The 19,479-nt window shown below is 39.2% G+C and overlaps 1 protein-coding gene across 16 annotated transcripts in view; it reads right to left on the bottom strand.

Annotated features, from left to right (window-relative positions):
* MIPOL1 (mirror-image polydactyly 1) overlaps positions 1-19,479 on the bottom strand; it is a 210,207-nt gene that overhangs the window by 31,987 nt on the left and 158,741 nt on the right. For 14 of the 16 annotated variants that reach the window (XR_012043000.1, XR_012043001.1, XM_072864529.1 and 11 more), the window contains one exon: positions 5,291-5,521. The exons of 1 other annotated variant lie outside the window; for it this stretch is intronic. Coding sequence is in view for 12 of the 15 variants with exons in the window: in XM_072864529.1 (XP_072720630.1) it covers positions 5,291-5,521 (231 nt within the window). In the remaining 3 variants the exon portion in view is untranslated. The remainder of the gene's footprint in view (positions 1-5,290; positions 5,522-19,479) is intronic. One more of the 16 variants, XR_012043002.1, reaches the window with a different exon arrangement.

Genomic DNA, 19,479 nt, shown 5'->3' with positions numbered 1-19,479 from the left:
AAATGTATCTCTAAAATTTTAAATAAAGCCAGTTTAGTTATCTGACATTTGGTGGTTCCCCCAAAACAAATAGCTTTAAGTCCCGGTGAATGTAAAACTTGTTTCTTTTGTGCAGTGCTTCTGCCTGCAATTTCTAATTAACTAGCTCCATTCTCATCTACAAGGAGTGACTGAAAGCATACAAGCTACAATGTATACTTCAACTAAATATATGTAGGTATGATTTTAAAAGGGAGATAACTAGTTAACATTTGCATCTTGCAAAGAGACTCAATTAGTATAATAATTCAGAAATCTTGCGTTTAGCCTGTTCCCTGCATAGCTGTGCTGTACTGAATACAATCTGCACACTAAAGATACCATGTTTGCAGTTAAAAATCTCCAGAGACTTTAGACCCATACATAAAGATACTTATTTCACTCTTTTCTGAGACACTGACCTGTATCCTCATTTAAAAATGAACACCACATCTTTATGTTATTAAATCTTTGTTTTGATCTATTAGTATTCGCCAAAGTGCCATTTTATACAACCCCACACTGAATAGGCAAGGCTGGAGGTAACCATCTGCAGCTTTAGAGTCTGCGTTTGAATTGATGAAAAGAGCTTTGTGTTTTCATTGCCAAGTTTGATTCTTCCAGTCATTAGACATTCCCCTCAGATCGCATCAATGAAGCGGACTCTCTTACACCCATGTGTTAAATTCTCTTCTCCTCATGGTTTCCTTTGCCAGCTACACTCCAGAAAGACTACTGGGTCTTAGCCACATTCTTCTCACAGCTGTGTGAAAAAAGAGCATCAGAGCGTCTTCCCAAAATCCATATGTCTATCTGGTCAGTCCACTGTCGGAGGGTCACCTCACATTGTGGTGTGATTATTCAAATATTCATTCTTGTTCTTGAACTGCACTGCTCGGATCATTCTGGGAAAGATTAGACCCTCCAGTCGGCACTGGAGAACGTCTTGGACATTGATGTGAAACGCGCACACTGCGCCCATACTCGGAAGGCAGATTAGTTTTACTTGCAGAAGAGGGGGACTCTAACCACTTAATAAACGCTTGCTCCTTATTTCTTTCCATTTTTGTATTCGTTTCAACTGAGTCAAATGCTGGTAAGAACGGTTTGGTTTTGTTGTGTCATCGACGAACTTATTTATCAGCATCAGCTAAGGAACAAAGCTAAGTGAGCAACTACGAAAGCAGAGAAAGCGTGTTCAGAAATGCTGGAGGGAAATCCAGGACTACGCAAAAAAAGGGTGTTTTCCAGTCACAATGAAAGTTAGGCAGCCAAAAAATCAGACCTTAAGAGGTAAAGCAAATGTTATTAAGGGTAGTATTTCTTTTATGAGAGATAGTAATTTCCTTTGATAAAACTATCTGCTTATTAAGAAGATTGCTTAGTTTTCTTTTGTATTCAATCCACTGAAGTATTTTATCCAAATCTGTGACTCTCCTGACTTCCTCCTTGAAAGAAAAAAAACCCAAAATCAAAAGAAAAGGTGTCTTTAATAAACCGTTAAGGACAAATGAAGTAAGAATTTCCGTTTTACATCACATACATTTGCTTTGCTCATAGTAAGAACTACCTCGACAAAGTGCACAAGCAGCCCATTCCTCACCATTTATGCTTATTTTCATACCTGTATATTTTAGCATTGCACCATTACTTTGTGGCTTTGTGTTTACTTTTAGAGGATTACATAGAAATTCTACACGCGTACCCTCCGCTGCCACCTTACACGGCTATGTGAGTGTGCAAGTGTGACTGTACTCACACGCAGAGAGCTACATGTTACTGAGCTAGAATCATCAAATTGTGAGAAAAAATAGAAACCCTCAACAGACAAACTGCATTAAAATTCACTCCAGCCACAAAGCTGTTGCTGAAAAATAGAACATTTCCTAGAAAAAACACATCAAAACTGGCCTCAGCCTTTACTGATAATTGGCTAATATTGATTTGGTATTACATTATAACCTCCTCTGATCTCACTGACATCAGTAGCCACTCCTCAATCCCAGAGGTTCCAGCAGGAAGGACAGTTTTAAAACATCTTGCTTCCTCTGCTGGCGGAGGCATTAATTAATTCACAGGCTTTTCCAGCCACCTTCTCCAGGTCAGCCCCATTTCCCTGCTGGAGCTGCACCAGCTGGCTCCTGGCTTCTCCGGCAGGACAAACTTGCAGGGGCCCTGTGGCGCTGTGCCAACACTCCTGGTGAATTCTGTGCCGCTGTCCTAATTCTTTGTTTGTAACCATGAATTAGAAACATTAATTAAATATAGAAAATCAGAGTCATAGCCATTCTACAGAGTATAGGTTAAAAATACTAAGTATCGCTCAGATCGTAATTTCCTATTGAATAAATATGTAGTTATGTGTGTGCATACATGTACTTATTTACATACACCACACAGTTAAAATGTGTATTTGCTTTATAAACTAGAATAGTGCTCTCTTAAAAGTCTAATGTGTACCTTGTTAATGTTTCAAAATCAAAAGATTCAAACAAATGCTGCTAAATCTGTGTGGTCACTCTCTGAGCACCAACATTTTTTGTTTCACACCACCACCCCTGCTAGGATGGCAAATCATCTTCACAGGCAAGAGCACGCAGTCGCAATTTATATCTCACACTGCAGTGAGCTGATGCGAGATGTTCACCCTACTTCAACAGAAACAGAATTTTACTATATCCAAGTTCACTATAAGCAGATTCCAATATACCCCCCTTCTGGTTCACAGCTGCTGTTTCATGTGGGATAGGATCCAGAAATTTTTTAGATGCTTTGTGTCCTGACGGAAAACATAGGACCACTATTCTGACTTGGATCTCACGTTTAGAAAGCAACAATTGCAGGTGGGTACACAAATGGCTGACACGATGGCAATGCCGTGGAGAAATTACATCTCTATTTCAAGCTCTGCATGTGATGCTGAATGCAAACACTGAAGTTTTTAAGAATATTAAAAAATTCTTTAGTGTTGCCAGAGAACAGATTAGCAAAGGCATAGTGAACACCAGTAAATTATATAGTACGAAGATACAAAGTATATCCTTTTTCAACATTATTGTAATTATTCTAATTATGTTCTTTCTTAAGGAAGCTCATAATTATTTTCCTCTTCTGATTTTTAACTGTTGCTGCATTATTCAGATATTTTACTGAATAATACTGAGAAACTACTTTATATAGCTGCAAAAATACTTCCCTCATATGTCAGAATTCAATTTTACTTGAGCATTTAAAAGAAGTCAAGAAAAAAGATGTTTTAGAACCTTATTTAGGCTATGAATCATAGTTTCACATTTTAAATTACAATAAGCATCCTCTTAAGACAGTGCTCATAATTAATACTACTGGAATTAATAGCAAGAAGCCTTTCCATTGACAGGTTTATAAACTGTCAGTTCCTTTTTGAAATGTAGAACATCCTACATCTTTGAAATAAAAAGCTAAGCTAACAAATGAGTTCCTGCCTAATTGCCAAACACTGATTTGTATGAAGCGGTTGAGGTTACAAAGAAATTGGGAATTCTCAGCCCGGTTTCCCTGCTGATGAGTACGAACTGTCTGTGTAGCTCTCCCAGAGGTGTCAGAGGAATCTCTATAGTGTCACACAAGGGTTCTTAGCTCAAAGTAAACACACTTTCCACAAACTCAGCTGCTTAATCTGTTTGCAGGTTGAATTATAAGATGGGGGTGGATGACTCCGGGTGCTGGGAAGACGCACAGAGCATTTCCACAGTTTCTTGGTAAAAAGGGCATGCTATTGTCATCAAAAGACTTCACCCAATTGTTTAATTTCGCTATAGGCTCAGTGGTCTGATCTTAGCAATAATGAAAACTAACCTGACCAAAATTTTCCCAAGTAGTTGAGCATGTTAAATTGTGTAAATTCTTTTCACTATAGCAGTGTATCACCACCACTTTAATTCAGGTTGTGGCTGCACTTCTACTCTAGCCACCCTGGTTACACGGGATTAAACAAGACTGTTTCACAAAAAAAAAAACCCAAACCAAAAAACAACCTTCACTTAAATATCTATGGTTAGTAAATGTTTATAAATAAAATGAAATGAAATAACAGCTTTAAACAATGTACAGAAAGGTTTAGACAATATTCTCTTTAACATGCTGTAATTATTTTTCATAGGTTTATTTTTATCAAGCATGCATCTGCTGAAGTTTCAAATATATCTAAGTGTTCAGGACAAAGATTGGAATGATTCTCAAACAGCCACTGGAGGTTTTAAAGAGATGACTGAAAATATGTATTTTCATATCTATCTCTATCTTAGCTATAGTTAATGTAGTTTTATGTAGTCATATAGTTTTATGTAGTTACAAATAAATTAAAAATATAAAAATAGAATTTCTTTATTTTTTTAATAGGAGAACTCGGCACAGATTTTTTTGATCAGGAAGAACTCTTGTTAGGTCCTTGCAATATAGTCTACGCCAATTTCTGGCTACTCTGGAAATATGTTGCAGACATTAAAGTTGAAGACAAATACGGACAGAAGGGAAATTTTGCATCAGTTCAGCATCGACCACTTTGGAAGGGTGAGAGAGGCATATTTTGCAGCTGATGAATGTAAGGCAGAGATGAGAAGTGCCAGACTGCGAAGAGGCTCTGCCTACACTTTTGCCTATGTCCCAGCAATCAGACTTTCAAAGGCTTATGTGCTAGTAATAATAAACGTGACAATAAGGACTTCAGGAGTCATGAACTTCAGGTTTTGGAGTTCAGTAACCTCTTAACAGGGAATCTTATGATGAGAAAGAGAATACAATCGCTGTTCACCAACACAGAGACTTCCTGTTGGTTTCAGTGAGATTTTGAAGCCACCCCTAAACAACCTCACCAGCATTTACCATGGCACGAAACCCACCAGATGCGTATTAGACCAAAAATGAGAACCTTAATATCCTACCATGCAATTATAAAGGCAAATACTCTGTTGCCACAGGATTGCCCTGGGATAAAAAGACAGTGAAAACCATTCATAGGAGACGGAAACACTTTCTCTGTGCCATGCACATGTAGAAAGCAGTTTCCATAACAGTAATGACAGGCACACTGACTTGTGTAATGCTATAAAACTGTTAAAATGATCGGCTTCACACTGAGTAGGTAATGAGCTGAATGGCTGACAAAGAAGGAATCTTTTTAAAGGGCCTTTTCTGAGTACTGCCACACTTTCAGTCATAGACAAAATACCAGAAGAAACGTTTCATTCGGTTTTCAACTGCAATTTTTCTTGAAAGAAGGCAAGTGACTTACTTCTGAACTTTTTCATTGGCTTCCCGTGAAGCCTCCAGGGCTGCCTGGAGCTTCAGCTCTGTGTCCTTTTGCTCTGACCGAGATTGCTGCAGCTGAGCTGCCAGATCTTCAATCTGGCGATAGGTAAGGGTCACAACATCCTCCCTGCCTTGCAGTCCACCTTTAGAAGTACCAAAAGTACAGTTAAGCTGGTCCTTCAGACTCATTCCTTCAGACAAAGATTTGTGTAAGCTGGGAAAACAAAATCATACATATTATTAAGTTTCAGTCTAACGGCTGAGCTGCAAGAATACTACACTCAGTTTAATTAATATTTTTAGTATTATGATATATGGATGCACATGCACTAATACCAAGGCAAGTTTTATTTCAAAAGTGACAGAGAACAAAAAGAACATCCTGTTTCCACGAGGCTCTTTAGAAGTATGTACAACTATCAGAATTTTAAAATGTCAAAACCTATTCAACAAAAACTTAAAAGGCAGTATTTTTCAGCTGTAGCATCTTCCTGATCACCTTTGAGCTGCAGCAAAAAGTTGTTAGTGTGATTTACATGAAGCTGAATTAATCAGTGTAAGTTATTGACGTCTTATTAACTTGTGTTACACAGGACTCTCTTAGCAAGCAGACTCGCCAACTACAGGGGTTTTATTTGCAAAATTGCAGATTTTTCAATATAATGAAAGCAATAAAAATGCTACAATGCAAAAATTAAAATCATTAAATCAGCAAGATTACTTAGAAATATGAATGATTTGCACATGTTAACCAATTCTGAAGGTCTTTGGTCAATATTTTTGTGAGAGGAAACTTAAAATATTTCTCGATGCGGGTTTAAATAAGCTAGTAACACCTGTACTAGAATATACTGTGTCTTAAATAGCCTCTCTATAGTAGACAGAGATAGGTAACCTGCCAGCATAAGGGTTTTATCACGGGACATTGCAATATCTGTAGTGTCCTCCACCATAATTTCGTGCAAGGTCCTTTCTGACCCACTCTTTTGGCTTCACTCAGGCAAAAAGTAGACATGCTTACCATCTATTTCACACTGAAGTGCCATGGATGTATATTCAACCCATTCAGTTTTATACACGATTACACAGTCCTAGAGATACCAAATCATAGAGCACAAAAATAACACTCTTTCATTGTACAAACCAGAATACAGTACTACATGCTTTGTATTTGTGTGCCAGAAAGTTCTGGACAAATCAAAGGGACATCAGAAATTAAAAATGAAATTGAATAGGGTCTTAAAGCAATAGACTCATGAAGCTACAAGAAATAAATATGCCTGGATCAGCTAACCATAGCTATGGAAAATAAGCAAAAAGAAGGATATTAGACAGACAGGTTACCTATAAATAAGAGAAGAAATTGAAAAAAGAAGAATAAAGAAGCAGGTGGTGCATCAGGTAAAAAATTCTCAACGAAGCCTGTTGACTGTGGATTTGTTTCCCAAGGAATCAGTTGGTAGCCAGCTGCTTGAGTTATTAAGGTGCAATGGTAGAAATCACGTTAATAGCTCATTACTAGGGGAGGAGCCTGCACCAGCAAGCTCTCTGTGGAATTAGCAAAGATTGTTTCCCATCTCTTCATAGCCATCTCTTCATCAGCCATTGGTGAATTTTACACCAGTGGAAAATGACACTGGTAGTAGAAGAAATTAATGGAAGACATTTATAACAAAAGCGATGGCAACAAGATATCATAACGAGCAGTGTTTTTAGATAAATAATTTAAGTAATTTGAAAACAACTTCAGGAATATCAGAAGCTGTTGCTGTATTGATGAATATGACTCGAGACCATCCCTCTGACTGATTACCACGCAAATATTAAACATTATTTCAGTGTGGATTTCTAGCCGCAGTACACACTGATTATGATACTCAAGACACAGTCTGCATGACAGCTGCTAGTAGGCAATAGCATATTTTCTTCCTTTCCAGTTTATTAAGGTGTTTGTATGGAAAACACCCTTTGTTCCAACAGCCCATAGAGGAAAATCATATACAAAGTAAAATGTAATATACATGGACAAGCAAAATGTGGATGAACTAATACAAATCCAGAAGCTAAAAGGTCAGGGTGTTTATATGTCTACTACCTGTGGTTGTCTGAAAATAATGTGAAGAACCTTCTCAATTAAATGAAGACATATTGAAAATATAAATATTTATAAAGGGACATTAAAATCCATAGAACAGACTCATTAAAAGTAAAATTTACTTTAACAGTTGCCCATAAAATTTACTGACTGAAGTTCCACTTGGTCGAGCATTGATCACCATGGAAAAATACAAAGGTATGCAAATAACACTGAAAGCAGGTTACTGAAATACCACTGCTGCCTGCTTCTTAAACACCTGGCACAAGATTAAAAGAAAAAAAAGACAGATGAGAAGCTAAACTGTTCAGTGACTATATAGGTCCCTGATTAAAAAAAAAAAAAAAAGAGGATAGCCTAAATATTCTAACTTGTTCACACCACCTGAGAGTTTTTTTTCCAGGACATATGAAAAATATAGTCATTTATTTAGGTTCTAAAATACTGGCCCTGTGTGGCTACAACTGGGCTCCTTCTCAAAGACTGGCCATGAGCAATACAGTATGCAATACACTATTACATGTTTTAACTCATAATGATTCCATCTGAGTGATCAATAGACTCTGACTGGTATATATTTTGTATATATATCAGGGTGATTCCTCCAGATAAGGGCACTGTGGTTGATAGATCTTTTACACTTTTTTTTTTCCAAAAGCACACAATTGCCAGATTTTCATCAAGATGTGCTTTGCTAAAATACTTTTATTTAGTGCCTTTTGATATTATTAATTTGAAATTCCTTCATTAATGTCCCGAAGATTATTTCTTCGAAGAATATTGATGCTCTAAATAAAAAATAAATGGGAGTTCTAGGCCTGAAGAATGCGTCACAGAAGCATTCAAACAGTTCCTTGATTTAGGTAATTCACCTGTTCTTTATAGTAAGCCTTTCGCTTTACTATGGCAGCACGGCCCTTTTCTTGCTCCAGCTTGGGTCTGAGAGCTTCAAGGGCCCACCATAACTGTGTCCAGGCAGAATAAAAAGTGACATGTGATGATGTCACTTATGCAGCTCCTGCAGATAGCAAGAGGTTTCCTCAGCCCCAAAGTCAGAGTAGCCTCAAGCCTGCTAAAAAATTTCACCAGTTGTAACTGCTCCCAGAGGGACTTGACTTTGGCTGAAAATCAACTGTATGAAGTGCTGCTCTTGTAACACTTCTCTCCTTGCCAGGCATACTTTTGCTGCAGGGTGGGAAATGATTTTCCACCTGAAGCAATTACTGAACAACATAGAGAAACCTTCCACCTAAAGGAAGAAAAAAAAAAAAAACCCAGCAAAAAACAAACATTCCCTATCCGTCCCCTCCCTCCTCCCCCACCCCAGTGATAAACATATCCAATGTTCCCAAAGGCATGTAAGTCTGACCTTGGTTTTCACCACAAATGTTTCTGACACTCAAGTTCTGGAGACCTCTCAGACCTCAGACTGCACTCAGGATGGCTTTGAAGAGGGTCCCTTCATACCGCTGAGTGCACTCAAGGGCCAGGCAGCACTGATACCCTGAAAATGCTACCTCCAAGGTGCTCTTAGGAAACACTGCAATAAGACGATATTAAAAAAAACCCAACAACATAAGACCTAGAAGGACTTTGACAATTTGCTGTAAAGCGGAGGATATAAAATGGTCAAGTTTGCATTGCATGTGAGTCAGGAGCCTGACAGCTGGTAGACTGGTAACTAGATGGCATTGCCCTACCATAGACAAATATTTTACTAGCCTTCCTTTGTCTGCAATTACAGGAGTTAAGGGGACTATGTTTTCTCTTCAGTACAACCACCCAAACACCTCTCACTAATTTAACCAAAGGCGCAGATGTGTTAGACTGTGTGGCGCACAGGCCACAGACCATGTTATAACAGTAGTGCACGTTGTGCATAACACAGAGTATGTTCTTTACGCTGTCACAGAGGGTGACTCTCTTGTGTGTGGTGTACCCACGCATTCTTAGTCTAGGATGAGCTCAGGCATCCTCTTTATTTTATATTCTCTCACCAAACTCAATTATAAGCACTTGTTGAACAGAGCCCACCACTGATTTTCTTCTCTGTAGTGGTTGGTGATATAACCTCAGGATTTTACAGGATAACATGTTGACAGATTAGCGCTGATCATGCATGCCCATACCGTCCAAACTCAATTACATGTGAATATGGATCCACAGTGAGCAGTAGGCTGAGTTTCAGCCTTCGCTCCTGAAATGATCTAGAGAAACGTGCGACCTGTACATGAATCCAAAGAGTCTGGATGCTAGATGATTCAAGCACAGGTTCATTATCTACAGTGAAAGCTTGAACTGACTATCATCCATCTTAGAACTTCAATTTTTCAACAAATACAAATTAAAGGCCGCTAGCAAACACATTTTTCCTCCTTGAGCCTCAGTCCCCTCATCTTTATAAAAGAGCAATCACAACACTACCTTTGCAAGGTGCTCTGGGGTTCACTACTGAAGAGACTCATCACTGTTGAAAGAGCTAAGTTAGATGCAGCACAGTCTGAGTTTAGGACAAAACTAACCCAGACGGTCTTTTGATGATGCCAAGCAGCAAAAATTTTCTTTTGGGCCTCGTTTTCACTCTCCAGGACCACTGCAGTACCCACACCATTCCCCTGTGACTAGCTTGGGAGAGGTAGTAAGGACATGGGGCATGTGATTTAATCATCTGAGCCTTTCTTGAAGTTGAAGGACTGCTGAGACATGCTCTCAACAAGAAATAATCGGAAACCATACCTCCATTACAAACCCTTCATTTATGGAGTTGCACAGTAATCAAACGTCTCCAGGTCACTTCATGCAGCCACTGAGGAAATTGCTCAGATAGCACAGCCCCACATGACAGCGATACGTGTGACATCCAGCACCACCTATCATTCCTCACATTCACCACTCCACCAGATGGTCCAGGACCCCCACAAAAATAGTTTCTGGATTAATAATGTTTGGTTGAAACAGAGCAAAACATATGTGATACTGATGAGTAGAAGGAAGCGTTTTTGAGATTTTTGCAGCTGTGGTACTATCCTCTTTGGCTAGATCCACAGACCCACAGTTAATAGCTTGTAGCTAAGAAATGCACCTGAATTTCCTGAGCACATGATGCACCTAGAGCTGGGGTCTCTGTTATCTCTAATTGATTAATTAGAGTCTGGAAGATGATAATTTAGCATTAGCTTTTTTTCACGCATACATCAACTCTCAGGTATAGTGCATCTGAGTTTACAGAAGAGACTGCTGTAGATTTTACACTTTAATCCTGAATATTACTTGATACATGTTAACATTAATTACACATCTTAATGGTTCCCCAATGTACCTGTCTTAATTGCAAGACACAGATTCACAGGCTCTCAAATTTCTTCCATGAATTAGGGGACTGTGTTTTCAATACAACAGCAACTATTGTGGATACTCTTCACAGTTTTACTAGACTACATGTTATTCCTAGAACCAAGCTTGCCGTAAAATGTTCTTGTCATGTTTTGACAGGGAATTGGCTGTATTAGCATATTCTAGCCTAAACATTCACAGACTGCAACTATCCAGACGTGAAGGCTTGCTTCTAAGTAAAATTAATCTGAAATTTAAAAAATAATTTTATTTTGTACAGTGTTATGTTATCATACTAGAAGTTACAAGAAAGAATTTTGCTATCTTGTATCTGTTCTTTATTGCCAATTCATATGCTTTGGCCATTCTTAAATATTTGCCAATGGCTTTACTTAACAAAATAACTTTAACTTCGTATTTGTAATACTGTAGTTATTCCCTACAGTAATGGATTGTTTAGGTAACACTGCAAATACAGAGGGAACCTTATCTATTAATCGAAGACAGAACTGGCATCAAGTCATCAAGAGTGACCTCAGTATTTGAATATAAAGGATGTTTAAGATGGTGCCAGCAACTCCACGTTTCACCGTGTATCATAGAACCCTGGCCACCTTCCCTGGGAAGCGCGAGCATCGTCGCAGGGGCAGAGCAGATCCTGGCTCAGCTGCGGGCAGCGGGCAGGGAGGAGGGGCACAGCCAGCTCAAAGACAAGAGGTATTTTCACCTTCCCAGTCCCTGGGCTGAACTGGCAGCCCCTGCGCCTCTCTGCTGGCTGCTGGAGGCCACTGGGTTGACATGGATCACTGAAGGGGTGTGTACGTGGGTGGTGTAGAGCCAGCGACTCTGGCTTCGGGCCAGCAGGGAAATTGCCTATGTCAGGGATTTGCAGAAACACAAACTCGGTGGAAAAGAGACGGAGGATCTTGTCCTAAAGGTCATAGCGGTTTATTTTTTATACTTTGAGTATGTTTTTGACAACATCAGTTTTAAGAACAGTGCACCTTTTTCCTCAAGCTAAACTTAATTAATAAAACAGTAACTCTGGTCGTGCGCTGAAATAATAAAGCCGCTGGTATACCAACAAAACCAGGTAGAAAATAGATGCAGTATGTATTACTTTTTTCCTTTTTTTGATGATCCTTGCCAAGAGCTTCATTCTGAACACCGTCTCTCACGTGGAAACCAGGGTATTATGGCATAAATGAACATCAGGCCTTCCGAGCAGGCGTTTCAGGATCAGCTCCTACAGCTCCACACATCTACCTACCAACCTGGTCAGGGCTGCAACCCCTTCAGCTCACACGGACCTGACAGTATGCAGCAAATCGCTGGCTTGAACCTTCACTCTCCAAAATGCCAGCTACAGAAATCTTTCCTGATGACAAAGAACACACACATTCAAGGGTCAGGCATTTCTGCTAGGAGCCTTAAATGACGTCTCCTGTCACCGTAGTTTGAATTTAGATTTGCCTGCATAACTAACAAAATCTAATAGAGATTTCTTTGTTGGAAATTATGCATGAAGTTAAGGCTAATTTGGTTCGTGCCTTTAGTTTTCTTTGCAGCTTCTCAGTGGTAAGGATAATGTCTTCTGACTTCCATTTTACGTGAGTGGCCTACACACAAACAATTTTAGTTGAAATGAACAAAATCCTTCTGCAAAAAATAGTAATATTAGTGAATCACCTCTTGTACTAGGTAAACTGCAACAATTCAGATTAAACAAATAAGAACCCTGACCCTGAAAACTGAAACAGTCAGTGAAGCATCTGCTCAGTGCAAAGGGGTACTTCATATATACACCTATATAAAATACATCTGATAATACTGATATATATCATAATGCAGGCATCAGAATCACCTGAAAACAAGCTCAATGTAATGACTGTGTGCTGTTGACTTTTATTTTTGTCTCCAGGGAATAGTGTTTACTTTGCTTTAAAATTTATATGAGTCATTTTGTTATGTGCCTTTTTTTAATTAGTCTGAAGGAAACAGACATTTGAGAAAGAGAGCGGAAATCAATTCTGATTCGATACTGATAGCTACTGTGCGATGTAAACTGTGTGTTCTTTCTAATTAAATGTAAACATGTGCAGTTCTAAAGTCCAGCAGTGATGACAACAACTACTAGAAAGGATTGCTTAAGCCTTGGTCAACTGATTCTTGTGAACCTTTTGTTCATACCGTAGGTGAGCTTGTGCAATCTGTCGCAGGGTGAACGCCAGTTGTAACTGACTTTATTTTAGGTCATCTTCAGAGAAAAGACTTGACAAGAATGTGGAGCGGTCTGTAATACCTCCAGTTACCCATTAACTATGTCCTTCTGATAGCTAATCAATAGCATTGCATGGAGCCAAACACACTGCACTGAACTGCCCCTCTTCCAAAAGCCAAGTCTTGGTAAATATTTAATGGCAGTAAAGGTGTTTTGACTCTTATCAATCCGATATGTTAAAGAACTCTTGAAAGAAACTTTATCTTGCTTCTCTCTGCATAAATAATTTGTTCAGTTACAATTTTAGTCTTATGCAGAAGCACTTAATTTAATGATCTAATGCTTTTAAATCAAGGCTTTGGACAGAGAAAATGTAGTTTCAATCCACATGTCACAAAATAAAGAAAAATCAAAGTTTATTTCCTTGATAAAATGCCAACTAGAAATATACATCAAGGAACCCAGCCCTTTATACTGTAGTAGTAAATACTGCGCCAGACTCGCTCAAAACCTGTTATACAAGTGCACATTTGAGATTTTCTTACAAGGCTTTAGTTTCTGTAAAATTCTGAGCTCTCACATCAAGATGGCGTAGAATTTTTAGCCTCTTTTCACCACAGAAAAAAACAACCCTAAAATAGTTATACTAAGATCCAGAGACTTTTTGTTCCCATGCAGTGAATATTCCCATCTTCAAGTGGGTATATTCCCAGCTAATGAGTTTTACTTAGCATTTTTCCATTTTCTATTTTTCTGTGCAAAGCAGCTTGTCTAGATCACTAAACAGAGAAACATTTTTATCCTGGTCCTTTAACACCTAGTGTGTGTACCCCTCTGCTACAGCCGGGTAGGATCCGAATGTCTCCTTAGAGACATAGATAGGCTTATTCCATGCCTCTGTGCTAATGTCACAGGACGGAGGACGGAGGAGTCTCCCGACCTCCTCCCCCAGCACGGTATTCCAGCCTTCTCTGCATGATCCAACTTCAGTATGAGCCTAAGTATTTTGAAGAAACTGATTCAGCAGTGGATCCAAGCTTTTTCTTGGAAAATAATCTGGGAATAAAACATTGATAGTGTTTCAGTTTCCAAAATGTGAATCACCATAAATGTTTTCCCAGAAGTATAAGCATTATTTTTTTCCCCAGTGTTTAAATGGCCTCTTTAGTGCTCTTGATGCCATTCAATAGATTTCAAAAATAAAGATCATGGGAATAATTCCCAAACACTGGCAGAGATAAACTGAACAGCCTGGAGTTTTCAAATCACTAGTAATTGGCTCTGATGAAAACAGTATTAATTAAAATTATAAAGGCATATAAATCAATCAAGCAGTAAAGTGCATGGCACCATTCAGGAATGACCAGCTGAAGAAAGCCTGTTACTAATAACCTCAGAAAATATCTTGTACTTAATACAATGTTATCTTTATAAATCAGACATGATCGTGAATTTTATGGCTGTCCTGATTTGCTATTGTGATCGCTTGGCTTAACTCCCCCACTGAACCAGAAAAGCAAGAGACGAAGCTGTCTTGGAACCAGGGCTGGAAGCCAGCCCTGCCTTCCAGCATGGCCAGGAACATCCAGCTGAGTAGATGGAAGAGAAGAGTCTCTCCAGGAGAAGGCAATTAAAAGAAATACAAAGAATGGAAACGTGTTTCAAAGACGGAATAACCAAATACATATGGAATTTGAGAGAGGGATGACCTCATGGATGAGCTGAATAGCGCTAAAGCTAGAAACCCTCAGTGTGACTGACCTGGGAAGGGAATTCACATGGGGCTCTGCCCTCTTGTCATTCCTTTCTTGCTGAATGATTCAGCTGGTTAAAAATCTTCAAATGACTTCTAAAAAAAATTTAAAATATACCATGTTTTTTAACTCAAGGATACCTCCCCCCCTGCCCCAGGAAAATAAAACAGAGTATTTGAACGGTTTTGTCTGATTTTTCTCAAAGGTGTTACTGAAAAATATTAAGCAACTCTGACCAAAGGCAAACAAGGTGTCCTGTGCTCCAGCACATGCCCAGCTGTGGTCACCAATGTGCCAAGAAGTGAGGTACACCGATGAACTCTAGGTGAGTGTGCCTAGCACATGGTTTCCCCGCTTTCTTGGTACTGTGCACGGTAACACGTGCCACTCTGAAATGGCAGGTGAGTCACTAGGAGGACTGCATGTGCTGCAGCCTGATAACCTTCCTCCAGACTGGTACAGACGCCCGCAATGTCTACTTTAAAGCTATCATGGCTTCTCCCATACAAAAATGCAGTTGGTTTGGGGATTGCTATGCAGATATACACTTAGCAAGTCACCTCCTGAAAGCCATGTAAATGACACAATGGCAACGTTTTGCTACTCAGTAAGCCATGTCTTACCTAGCTGCTGCTGCCAAACCCTTATTCACATAAATCATACAGCTCCTTGGACAGTTAAGTGCTATGAAACAAGGCAGTTAAAATGATGGCTTAGATGATAAAGGGAACGCCTGGGAAATTTAATATAGGGGAAGTCTGCTTCCCTATTGTACCAATGCTTACTGAAGCAACTGGGCAGACTTGTCTGGGCCATTCTCCTGAACGCGAAACAAGGATGCATGCTGGGGGAATGATTTAGTGGACTGGGGATCAGAGTTCTGTCTTGAATTCCCTCTTCTGTTTCACGTCTTCTGTGCGGTACTGAGCAAGTCACAACATGCAAACCTCCGCCTGCCATGCTGAAACTGGGAGTAAAGTGCCTTTCCCTTGCTTTTTGTCTTCCTTAAACTCTAAGCTTTGAGGGCCCAGGATTGCTTCTTATTACCTACGTGTGCCACATCTGGAGACCTGAGGCCCTGATCTTGGTTCAGATCTCAGTGCAAATTATTATTCATGGGAAGATAAAAAAGAGCTAACTAACAGTATGTGTGTGTTGGCAATGCACATCAGACTGGTTAACCTCAGCAGACAGATCCAGGTTTGGGACTTTTATGGAGAAAACACAACAGTTTCTCACAAGGAGGCCGTTTCTGCCTCCCTGTTGCAGGTTCAGCCACCATTGCCACCACGGGTGCAGGCAGCGATAGCAGCCTCCCATGCTTTGTCGAGCTGCTGTGAGCCTAAGATCCTTGTTACCTGAGAAGATGTTTTTGGCTTTCTCCCAGGCAAAAGGGGCCATCAGCTGGATACAGCCCACCGACTGGAAGTCGAATTGCACAACTCGCATACTTCTAGAGAAGTGAGAGATTAGACTGGTGGCTGCTAGAGAAAAATCAGTGGAGAGAGAACACCAAAGCGTAGGGGTTGGAAAGTGGCTGAAAACAGATGCTGAATTGATTTCTGTATCCTAAAGCTTTTAAATCAGCTTCCTTCAGCTCTCTCTTCTTTTACATTCATGACTTTTGAACATTGGGCTACCGAAATCAAATCTGTAAAAGAATAGTATTTGTTGTGCACTTTAATTTAGCCTGAGTGAAGGGGAAAACAACAGTTTTAACTTCATGAAGCAGGAGTTCACAAGAAAAACTGCAGCTTTTTCTTTTTACCAGCATATAATTTCTCCATAACCAGCAGGTAAAAGTGAAATACTGTAGCAGGAAATGTATTGGTTGCACTGAACCAAAGAATTATTTTCTCAGACCTGACAAGGAAACTGAATGAGTATAAAAGCCCTTGTGAAATCTAGCCAACACTGAATTCAACACTGTTCAATTCCTTATTTATGTTTTGAACAGGACAAGATAATTATTAGTATGAATACTGCCTACTGTGCTTATACACATTCAACCGCTATACTCTCCTCTGATAAGAGCAGTAACATTGCTTAAGAGGGAGAACGAAATTCCTACATCATGATAGTCCTTGTTCTACTGTCACAACTGTAGAAGTGTAATAATATATGACTCTTTTGGTAAAGACAGTAGGGAAGAAGAGCTAAATAGAAAAAGTATTTCTGTATCTCCACCAAAGACCTTAGGATAGAATTCTAGCCTCTGTATTATTTGCTTTAACAGAACACGATTGAAACAAACAGAATGTGATGTTAGACGAGCCTGGATAACATTAAGATCCTGCATAGCTCAGAAGCAAAAGAAAAAATAAATCAGATAATATGAACCTTGTTACCCATCCTTCTTCCCACTCCTTTGGGTGAGGGACAAATTCACAGCACTTCTTCCTCTTTGGTGAAAGCTCCTCCCAGTTCAATCTTCTTTAACGATAGCGGAAGTCATTAGTGCATTTCCCACTGAGGACCAGGACAAAGCCTAGTAAGGAATGCCTTGAATTTATTTGTAGCAAGAAGCTAAAGGCTGTGGCCATCAGTAGGTGCTTACACTGTTCTGGGTGCCTAGTACAACTAAATACTTCCTGGAAGTCTTACTGCTTCCTCCTGATCTCTGGGAATGGAACACCAGAAGAGAAAGAATGCAAGAAAATATTGCTTTATACATCCAAAAAGAGGGGCAAGAAGAAAAAGTTCCTTCAAGAGTACACAGAAACAATAAACAATCTAGATATTTGAACTTAACCTTGCTTACCTCAATGACCATGGGATAGGTATGACACAAAGCCTTCAGGGTAAATTTTGAATGTGATGTACAGAGTTTTTACCTTAATGAGATATGTAAGATCAGAACCTATGAATCAAGCCTATGATATGCCCCTAAGTTATTTTTTCATGGACAGTGGGTGAGCGGATGTCATTCCTCTGTTTAATCAGGAGTTAAAGCGTGTACAGTAATTCCTTATTTTCACAATATTCCTTCTGACAAAGATAACAACCATAAGAATGGTTCCCAGCTGGCTAAACCTGACATACAGGTTTTGTTAATAAAAAAATGCATGACTTAATTAATTGAAACGGATCTATTAAGACTGTCCCCCAATCTACCACAATGGCCCCACCTACAGCTGAACTTAACATGACCTGTCTTATGCAAAAAGAATTGTAATAACTTGTACTGGAAGCTGTTATAGAGGAAAGGTTGCTATGAAGAAAAAAATACGACTCAGAAATGCATACAATGCCCCTAGAGGAGAAAGCTTAGTATTTTCACTTTTACTCAATGTTTTCTTTTACAGTGAATAATTGAAACAATTTTGTTAAACTGTGTAAAATTATTTCATCAAGAGTAATTACGTTTGATCTATTAGCACCTGATACTATCTATTGTCTAAATTGCTTCCATTCAATCCATGAGTAATGTCAACAGTATTAACGTCCATTATGGAAGCATTAGTTGAGTAAAAATCATTTTTAAGTGTTCGACATTCTCGTAACCAGAATAATGTTCAAAAGAAATATCATTATACCAACATCTTGATTTTTTTAAAGGCATGTCTTTACTTAAGTCTGCAAACTCAAAGTCTTTAAACTCACAAACAATTTACCTGTTTTGTTCTGGCAAGCATAAATCTGTAGCGATCTACTCATTTTACATTCTTCTCTGTTACCGATTAGCTGTCCCACACCAAATGGCTATCCAAATTCACCTCCATCAACTTTGGCAGGTTCAACACCTCCTTCGCTAAACCAGTTTTTTCCCCCCAGTCATAAAGAGCTGCACTGTTACAAACAGAAAGAAGGAACTCTGCAACATTTCTACAATAAAGTTATATATATATTCACTGATTTGACCAAAACTGCCCCCCCAACCTGAACTAATACAACAACTGGACTCACCTACCTTGAAATCAGATCCTTTTTTCCTCTCTTGCAGCCTCATCCTTATTTCAAAGTTTTCCAAATTCTTGCTGCCTTTCAGCAGAGGAAATATTATGAACTGTTTGAGATTACATTCTCACTCAAAGCGATGAATGCTACAGTCTTCTCCAGAATAAAAAGCTACTTTCTCTCCTTGGAATAGTAGCTTTACAGTAATTTAGAGGAAGTGGGAGAAACAGTTGGTCATTAAACATTAAATGTATTAATGGGGCACTCATAGCATATGGTTTGTCTGGAAAAGGCAGTTCTGTACTTGCATTTCAGAAGGACTGCTGCAATACAATAGCTACTGTGATAAATTTAGGTTTACCCCACTTAACATTTAGCAGAATCTAATAACGAAAACTTAAATCAATGTATTTTCTAAAATATGCATGAGTAGCACTATTCACATCTTACAGCTAGGGGAATCGAGAGGCAAAGAAAAAACATTCCAAAAGAGGCCCTTCATTTCCACTCCCCAAACAGAGACCTTCAAGACTTGGTGTTTACAAGTTTCAGGGACTTGCAACTCCAGATGAAAACAATGACAAATCAGAGTATTCAAAGCAGGAGCCCCCCAAGCACTTCAGCAGCATGTAGAAATCATCCACTTCTCAAGACTCATGTTGCTCTTGAAGTCCTGCTCGGTTCTCTGGAAACCTCAGACCTCTGAGCATATGGATGGAGCATTTGGCAGCACTTTCTCGTTACATGGCATTGTTGGAAATGGAGCTTCTGCAGAGCTCAGAAAAATGATCCAAAAAAGAAGCGGCACAGGCTATGTAGGATGCTGGCTTGTTTCATAAAAGGGTTTACGTGATTCCCTGCAGTACAGGGAA

This window comes from Ciconia boyciana, chromosome 6 (genome assembly GCF_034638445.1).
Source record: "Ciconia boyciana chromosome 6, ASM3463844v1, whole genome shotgun sequence".
NCBI classification, from domain to species: Eukaryota; Metazoa; Chordata; class Aves; order Ciconiiformes; family Ciconiidae; genus Ciconia; species Ciconia boyciana.
Note: the sequence above shows the minus strand (reverse complement) of the source record. Positions and strands in the feature narration are given on the sequence as shown.